Source organism: Siphateles boraxobius, unplaced genomic scaffold (assembly GCF_051911475.1).
Source record: "Siphateles boraxobius isolate OS27281-9 unplaced genomic scaffold, OSU_SipBor_1 41, whole genome shotgun sequence".
Lineage (NCBI taxonomy): Eukaryota > Metazoa > Chordata > Actinopteri > Cypriniformes > Leuciscidae > Siphateles > Siphateles boraxobius.
The window spans coordinates 34,688,363-34,698,167 of NW_027509042.1; the positions used below are offsets into that span (position 1 = coordinate 34,688,363).

A 9,805-nucleotide genomic window follows, 5' to 3' on the forward strand; every position below is an offset into this window, starting at 1 on the left:
GCAGTAAGTTTTGATTATTCATTAGTTAACCATTTTTAAACTAGAGTTGGACAAGTCTCGCGCCAGACAGACTGCGGTTTGCGTTGAGCTGCTGACAGCTGCCATGGCAACGAGATCAAAGCCTCTTCACTGCTTCTGAGACAGAGCACGGGGCATTTATGCAACGAGTTAAAAGCAGAATACAATACTCTATCAACTTAACTATAACACATAATGCGATTCTAACACATAATGAGAGATCTAGCCGGTTATTTTCATCGTTTTGTTATCTTATCCGATAAGCATGTCAAGTCTCTGTTACTAACAAGCTTTAATTTGGCATCCCGCTATGCAAAACAACACAACACCACGCTTGCGTTGCTGAGCTCATTCAATGTATGAATTCTATTCGGCTATTTGTTCACAAAGCTATTTGGAAGCGTCTTTCAGCATGTTTTGAAATAATTGTTGTCATTTTGGAAGTGAGCTATATTCCTTTGCTTGTATTTCTGATCTACGACATATTGTTTGAATTCAATAGCCTAGTTAAAAGGACCCATGTGGATGTGGGCAGGTGTAAACGGAGACTGCAGATTTATTTATCAATGGATGCATCATTTGTCCTTGTCTCCCTACCTTCCTGGTGGTCCTATCATGGATAATAGTTTTAAAAAGAGTGTTAATTCCAATCAAACAAAAATATGTTCTAAGAACGTTATTTTGCTTAATTAAGTTATGAAAATGATATTTCAAAGGCCTACGTTTACACGACAACAAACCCGAATCCGCGAAAACGATTAAAACGCTGTATTATGCTGCCAGGCCAGTAGTTGGCGATGTCACTTTGTAAAGAAAAAACACTCGCCTATAGCCTGAACACGTAATAAGCATGACATGACAACGCTATCTCACGACCAATATGTACAAATTTGTACGAGTGATTAAAAAGTGGCTAATTCGTATGAATTTGTACGATTTGTCTAAACCCACGTGTTGGGTAGGTTTAGGGGCGGGGTCAGGAATAGGTCATTCGTACAAATTCATACGAATTGGGCAACTCGTAAAATATGTAAGATTTAGCAAAAATCTTACTAATTCGTACGAGTAAGGTCGTATGAATTCGTACGAATTAGCCACCTCGTAAAATTCGTACGAATTGCCGTGAGATCGGGCTGGACATGACGTCACCGTTTTCACTAATTTGCGTTTTTGAAGTTTACATGGAAAAGATAACGATCTCGTTTTCAAAAACTTGGACTTTAAGGCCCTGTTTACACGAGAACGCTCGCGGGTGAAAAGGTAAAATTATTTATCATATGTGCCTTTCGTTTACACGGCGACAGCGTTTTTGGGGCTTGAAAACACAAAAAAGTGAAACAACCCTCCAGAGTGGAAATCTTAAAAACGCTCCACTATCGCGTTCCCAGTATGCGCCAGTACAGGAAAATAACAACCAACATGTCGGATAATTTCCATACGTCGGACCTTCAAGTTGCCCTAGCAGCCCTGATAAACGTACAAGAGTCTTTTTGCTGTTCGCTTCACCATGTTTTCATTTCACGCTACTAGGGATAGAACTAAATGGAAGGTTCTATGCACGCACGCAGACTTGGTGTTGTTGTGTGGCAGTGCTTCACATTGCCACTTAGCCGCCTGGAGTGCATACTACATCGAATTTCACACACTTTTGCGTCACCATATGCACGCAGATTTCCCCCCCTAACGCTCGTCTAGATAAAAAGTCATAACGCAACACCACTTTTGCGTTTTCTCTTCAGATCGTTTCCGTGTAAACATAGCCTAAAACTCATGTTCAAAAGTTTGCGTTTTCAGTTGTCGTGTAAATGAACGGTCAGAATGGATACATAGTTTTTCATTTTTAGTTGAAAACAGTGTCGTGTAAACGGTCCCAAAATGTTCTCAGAAGTGTCCATTTTTTAAATATTTTTTTTCTATTTTTTTTTCTTGATTATTGCAAACATTCGAGAAACCATTAAGGGAATGTTCCATTGTATGATTAAGGAAATATTTTGTGAATTACTTTAGAATGTAAGGCTTTAATATGTTAGATGATTGTCCAACTAAAAACGCTACAATGTATAAATGACAAACATTAAAGACCAGATAATTTGAAGAACATCAATTTTACTGCAGAACATTTCTTCATATAGGCCTAGAGAGAACCATGCTAGAACGTTAGACAAAGTTCTGAGAATCTTCCCTGTTTGCTGGGATGATCCCTTACATGCATGATGGGAAGTGAACAGCTACTTGCAGTTGATAGCAGGTTCTCAAGAAATTTTGTTTAAATTTTTGTTTTATAGACACCCCATAAGCATTCTAATCCAAAACCAGTGTTCTTTTGTGAAAACCTTTCCTTTCCAGAGACAAAAAAACAGACTAGTGAAAACTTAATAAGATGGAAAGACCATTTTAACAATCTTTAATTTGGAACATGTCTCAGTTTACCAGCCTACGCCCCTAACTAAAACCAAATGTCTTTCAACTGCTGGATTTCTATGCATGCTTCTCACAAAAATACCTGATGGTTTCCACCCGGCATGCCAGAATCTTCAAACAGAGAGCATTGACCTATCAATTGTTATTGAGTCTGGTGTGAAGTTGCTTTTAATGTGGAAATGCTTGAAAGTGTATTTCCCCATTTCAGGAGTGGCTCCACAAATGATGTGTATTATTCAGGCAGGTATTCCAACTGATTTCATATATTTACATGCATAAGCAATGACATTGATCCATCTCAATCCAAATTATTATCGCAATCAAAAAATTATGCTGGCAAAGTCTTTACACTTTCGGTGTTGTGATTACAGTTGCATTTATCTGGATTTATCCGGCTTATCACTTTTCCATAAAGAGGAAGTCAAATTATGTTTAGCAGTTGGATCAATGCACTATTAGTGTTTATGCTTCTACAATCAAATGCAATCACTTCACTCCATACCTCTGAACAATTTATCTCATCAAGATTTCATTGATATCATTAAGCATGCTTCATTTCAGTTTCCACTTATCCAAGCCACATACAATAGGCACTGGCCGTTATCCAGAAAATATAAAGCTAAACAGAGGCCAGCTGAACATTCAGAACAGGTGAGATTCCTTGTGCCTAAATTTAGCAAACTGCTTGGAAGTCTTTGAGGGATTGCCAAGAGGATGCAAAAAGAATGGAACACACGAAAAACAACAAAACAACATTCCCCTGCTACTACTTACAGCATGGTGCAAGCTACAATTTATAAAAGACTTTACCCTGAAGCAACTATAAAAGCAAATGTTTAAAATTAAATTAAAAATTAAATCAGTTTGGTATGACTGATAGGGCACTAGTCCTTTTACCGGTAATATGATATAATATTTGTATTATAATAGCCTAATTTATAATTAGCCATTAGCTAATAAACAATAGCTAATGCTTAACAGATCAATTGGTACATTCCAATTTGAATACAGGCTATGACTATTCTAGACGATATTTTAAACTCTTTGAATGGAATGATAATATAGGAAATGGTATGTTAGCAATATAGAAGAGGCTATTAATTGTTACAGCATTAATAATAGTTGCCTTGGCTTGAATAGTGTAAAGAAATGTAAAAATCTTGAGAATATTACATGAAGCACATTTCAGCTTGTGAAACTGTGGAAGTCCTAAATGAAACTTTCGCATGGATAGGCTTCTTTGATTTCTCTAAAGAACTCTCGTGCGAAAACAAAACACAAAGGCGTATTTTTATATTCGAACAGTCTTTTTTGTTTATATCGCTGTTTAAAATGGGAGTGGAAATCCGATGTGTCGCACGTCCGCTATTCACATTGTTGTTGGACAGAAACTTAAAGTGATTCACTTTTCCGATACCGTTCGGTAGGCGTTGCTCGCAGCACTATATATCAGCAAGTGCAGTCAGAGCGCAGAGGGACAATCACGCCATTCTCTCGTACGGATAACCACAAGACTTTAACATTTTCTCCAGGCATCGGAATCTCGATACCAAAGGCTACGTTTAAAAGTCTAGGAGCACCAAAGCAGACCACAAGGATTGTAAGTTAATTTTTACGTCTTGTTTGTGTGTGCACGTGTTTGTGTGAGAGGTTTTAGTTTTTAAATGCATCCTTTTCAATAGCCTACTCGTACCGGACCATGATAGCTATTAAAACTAATGATATAAGGTGTTACAAGATATCAGTTTTAAATGCGGTCATAAAACATCAAGTAACTTTCTCTAATTCTACACTTAGAAAGTTAAGGTAGCCTTCTTAAAAATATCTCTTTTAACAAATTTACCGACCCCGAAACTCTCAGATGGAGGCGATTAGAAAGTGTCCAATCCCGCGGATGTGTCACTGTAATAGGCTACCAACGTGATATCCGATTAGATTTAGGCTAATGTAACAAACAAATTAATGGTGTTTTAGAATAAATGAATTTAAATGCACATTTTAAGAGTAGGATATGCATTATTGTGTCTACAGGGTCAGGTAAAGGGACTCTTTTTGTTTCTCGTCTCTTTCGAGACTCTGTCTTCTTTGTTTTCTGGAGCAAGAATTAGTTCATGTGAATCCATTCATGTAAATATTGAGCTGGGGTGCGTTTCCCAAAGCCAACTATGGTCGCAAGTTCCGTCGTTACCAATAGAGTTCAATGGAAATTGCGATCATAGTTGGCCAACGATGCTTTTGGGAAACGCACCCCTGGTTTGTTGACTGGGGTATGAAGTTGCGTTTTTTTTTTTTTGTTTTTTTTTAATTTGGGACTAAAGGTGGTTTAGAAATAATGCAGCATTTAGGTAGGCTACTCAAATTGAAACTCTCCCCGTCTGAAAAATGTTGACTCTTCTTAAATTATTTTATTTAGCATTATTCTGTCTATTAAAAATAAACATATTAATATTTATATAAAAACATATTTCTGTTTTTTATTCAGTCCACACTTACAGTACTCGTTATGTTCTGTGGGACTAATTTATTTAAATTCCCTAGGTATAGTTTCCTTCCAGTTTCATGATCAGCATGTCTTCAACGGATTTGTTTAACTCCTTGTATTGTTGTTACATTCCCCCCCACTCACTTTCAGTACAATGAATATTTCATGCTTTAACCATCACTGATAATTCCCTTATTTCATGCTTGCAAAACACTTTGGAGTGAAACAATACTGAGTTTCAAGGGAACTTCAAGACTTCAAGTGAGAGAGAGAGAGAGAGAGAGAGAGAGAGAGAGAGAGAGAAGGGGAGGGGGGGCTGCATGGAGAGTCGCTGTGTCCGCACAGCTAATTCTTTGTGCGGGCAAGTGTGCATGATGCCTGGGGCCGTGAGATCAGGTGAGGGGGCCGCTGTGTTTGAGCAGTGTAAACGCAACAGTTTTACAACAAGGCTGGGGGACGTGATGGTGGTGCTTGGGGCCGTCTGTAATGGACCATCACATTTTATGGCACCTGATCTTTTTCAATTGCACCTGGTAAATCAGGTCAGAGGTTTACGCTGCCCTCTCTGTCTCCCTTGTCTAATGATGTCAGAGTGGAAAGCTGTAAAATAAGTCATTGTTTTGGAGGCGATTGAGGATCTTGCAGTAAGGATCACAGGATGCATTAAGAGCAGCTGTGTCTCTTCTCATATTTCTTTTGATGAAATTAAAGTCAGGCGCTAACCGTTTTCAAGGGTCAGAACTGTGGGTTGATTTGGAATGAAAATAAACAAGCTCAAACTCAATCTATGTCTTGATGGTTCTTTAGCAAAACACAAGTTTATAGTGTTTATTATAGTGTTTTACGCCAGGACAATTGTAAACAGATATTTTGTTTAATTTTCTCCATGTTTACTTAATAAATGTGAAAGAGCATAACTGTGTTTATCATTTCTGCTTCATTGCACAAAGTTTTAGTTTTAAAAAGCATGCTTAAGTGTACCAGTGTTTTTTTTTTTACTCTGCAAATCCCAGGGGTTGAAGATCAAAACTGTGTGATTAGAGATGTGTACATCTGTGTCTGAGAATGTGTATATGGTAAAAACTTTGACACAGCCCCAGTCTGGTGGTTCTCTGTTCTCTTAAGCTTTTGTCAGTTCAAAGCCTGGCATCCAGTCCTCAAGCTGAGCATATCATTTTGAGAAAAGAACCTTTCACCCCTCTGTGTCGCAGAGGGAGCAGTAGCCGCCCATCCTCCCCTCTGTCTATGACTTATCTCACTTCTAACAGGCATTAGTCTCACTCTGATGCCTTCAGGAGAGTTACACTCTGCTCTCTATCATTGTATTCACTCGTCTAGACTGTTGGTTGTGCTGAGCATTTTTGTATATTAATTTGCCATGGATAAATACTTAGCTTTTCATTAGGTCACTGCATGACAACTGCGGTCTGCCAATAAGCTTTTGCGCAACCATCGGAGTATTGCTGCCAGGCATTTAGTCCTTATGTTCAGCAAAGCAGTACAGCACAGCCTTTGAGCACTGAACCACTATTGCTTTTTTGTTAGTCTAGTCTGATATTATTACAGTCAATACAATGAAGTAACACTAAAACAAATTCTGAACAAAACTGCTTCACGGCCTAGTGTTATTTGCAAAATCTTTGTCCGCTAAATCAGTCATAGAGATCGTGGTTCAGCCAGTGTGCAGAAACGTGGACTTGCAGATGTTCATGTTTAAGGTCAATACATTTCTTAAATATCAGAAAATTTGATGAAGGTTGGTTCATATTGTACAGTCATGTGGTGTGACTCTCCAAAAAGATCATATTTGTAAATAAGATATCCCTAATATTTGAAATAAAAAACTTTATATTTAGAAAAGTTTTTGAAAATGATGATTAAGATGTGTACAATTACATGTATTCAAGGTGAAATAATGTTATTACGTTTTGCTTGATTTTTACACCACATTACATTTTTAGAGTCATTAAATTGAAAGTTTTCATGAATAAGCACATTTCTAAGAATATGGAACATATTTTAAATATATATTTTCCTTTTATTAAATGTGGACACCCTTATTTGACTCATTGTCCCTTCCCTCTTTGATTTTGTGAACATTTAAATGTATTCTTAAATTAATAACAATCCAGTAAGCCTGGGAAATAAACCCATGCACTGAATTATTTAGGGGGGAAAAATCCTCTTAAACAGTACAAGGTCCTGCCCTCTGACAAGAGATCCTGGTGTGTTCGACATGTTTCAGATTATGTGTGTTTTATAAATAAACATTCTTTGTTTTACATTTTTCTGTCCCTCTGAGTTTAATTGGTCCCGTTCGGGTTTTTTTTTTTTACTCTGTCTACGTGTCATAACAGTGGCTCTCTTTTTGTTTCAGGTCACAACCTTTGTGTCCCAATAGCGGCAATAACAAAGACGTGGCAAGATGAGTGTGAACGTGAATGACTTCAATGACATTTTGGATGCACTGGGCGACCTAAACTTCTCAACTCTTGACGACAATGTCTCCCACGTGGAAGTGTGTCACAGCACTTTCAGCCAGAAGGCGCTGCTCTACGCCCTCTCTGTGCTCTACATCTTCCTCTTCATCATCGGCCTTGCAGCTAATGCTCTGGTGGTGTGGGTGAATGTGCGATCTGAGAGGAAACATTACGAGACTCACCTGTATATCCTCAACCTAGCCATCGCTGACCTCTGCGTAGTGGCCACTCTTCCGGTCTCCATTAGTTCTCTGCTTCAACTCGGCCACTGGCCTTTTGGTGATGCCATGTGCAAAATTACACACCTGGTCTTCAGTGTCAACCTTTTTAGCAGTATCTTTTTCCTTACATGCATGAGTGTGGACCGCTACCTGTCCGTGAAACTTTTTGGAGACGGTCCCAGCCAGAGGAAGAGAAGGACCAGAGAGCTAATCTGTGTGGGCGTTTGGCTGCTGGCACTCTTTGCCGCCCTCCCTGAAACATATTTCCTTCAGGCTGAGAAATCCAGGTATTCAGACAGCATTGTATGTAAGTCTGTTTTCCCAGCAGACACCACTAAGGAGTGGACAGTTGGCATCCAAATGAGTTTCTTCATGCTCGGCTTTGCCATTCCCTTCCCTATAATTGCTGTGTTCTATGTCCTCTTGGCCGGTACCATCCAACCCTCAGCTGACCAGGAACGTCGCATCAGCCGTCGCCTCGTCTTCACCTACATTGTGGTCTTTCTAGTGTGTTGGGTGCCCTACCATGGAGCTCTACTGCTTGACACGCTAGCCTTTCTCAACGTGCTGCCCTTCAACTGCACTCTGGAGAATGCTCTCTATGCAGCGCTGCATCTCACCCAGTGGTTCTCCCTCCTTCACTGCTGCTTGAACCCCATGATCTACAACTTCATCAACAAGAACTACCGCTATGACCTTATGAAAGCCTTCATCTTCAAGTACTCTACCAAAACTGGCCTCGCTAGACTCATCGATGCCTCGCATGTGTCTGAGACCGAATACTCCGCCGTGGAGAACCAGGGACCATTATGAACGCTCTATGATGGTGTTGATCAACACCAGCTCTGCAAAGCTCAGAGATAAACAGGGAACAGTCATGTAAATCTCTCTGTACTTTGAGTTCTTGAGGCATAGCAGAATTTGAGGTTTTGTAAAATAGTGAAACAACTTTGTACACATACAGTTTGCTTAATCTTTATAAACAGATGATTTTTGTTTGCTTTTTGTACATTATTATGACAGTTTTAGATGTATTGAGAAAGCACTTGTATTGATTTGATTTGTAAGCGTATTAGCCTTTTAAGTCTAGCTAGGCTTTGTGTCAGTGGAATTGGTGGAAAAGGTCCCTCCCTGTCCTGGAGCCACAGAGAGACTTATATAATCCGTTCTCCAATTATCAGTGGCTTTTGTACATCTGCTGGAAAGACTGAAGATCACATTTTCATACACAATGTGTAATGTACAGTTATGTCTGGTAAAATGGAGGGGGATGTTGAAAACCCAAACATTTGAGTGGAGAGAAGCTAGTCCAAATCAAGATTAGATGTAGCTATTGTAAACTGATGTTATGCTGTTTGCTATGCTTGTGGGAAATGATACCATTTTTTTAAGTTAAGTTGTACATTTCAAGAACAATGCTAGCTGCATTTGTAAATGTTTTGTAAATAAAATTATATTTATATACTCAGTGTGTATGTTCAGTGTTTTGGAATATTGTCTGACATAAAAATGTGCCGTTGAAATAAAATATATATAAATCTTTTGGAATTCTCTTGAATATTTTTGTTTTGTTTGATTACAAATTATCCCATAAGCACTCACTATTTAAGCATTAGCTTAATAATTATTTTATGTCTTGTATCTTTTGAGAAAATGCATTACTTGTATGCAAGATCATTAACATTTTACAACAGGGTTTATTTACATTATACAATACATTAGATATCATGAACTAACAATAAACTTGTTTTTAGCATTTGTTAATTTAGGTTGATGTTAGCTTGATGTTTGCTCATAAAACATCAACTAATGTTATTTTATACACATTTAAATGTTATAGATGTATTAGTAATACATGTATTACTAATAATGTATTACTGATTTTGAAGATTAATGAACATTAGTTAATATATTATGAACAAACCTCAAATTAACCAATATTAGGATCATGGAATATTTCATAATAACACACTGAATGAATTTCTAAAGTAAACCATATGCATTTATCATTTTTTATTTAATTTAGAATTATATTCAGACCTACACATGATCAAAGTAAAGATGTTGAGTATTTACAACTGACCATATGGCTTATATTGCCATGATGAGCAGACATTACTCATTGAGCCTGTGGGCATGGTTCATATGGGTACGGTTGCGTATATGTGCGAGTGTGCATATGT

General features: G+C 38.1%; 1 protein-coding gene across 1 annotated transcript; it reads left to right on the top strand.

Annotated features, from left to right (window-relative positions):
• The first annotated feature begins 3,818 nt into the window (after positions 1–3,818).
• Positions 3,819–9,170, top strand: ackr3b (atypical chemokine receptor 3b). Its single transcript, XM_077199172.1, has 2 exons — positions 3,819–4,039; positions 7,299–9,170. Exon 2 carries the CDS (start codon positions 7,347–7,349, stop codon positions 8,433–8,435), a length of 1,089 nt encoding a protein of 362 aa, XP_077055287.1. The 5' UTR covers positions 3,819–4,039; positions 7,299–7,346; the 3' UTR covers positions 8,436–9,170.
• Positions 9,171–9,805: the final 635 nt, after the last annotated feature.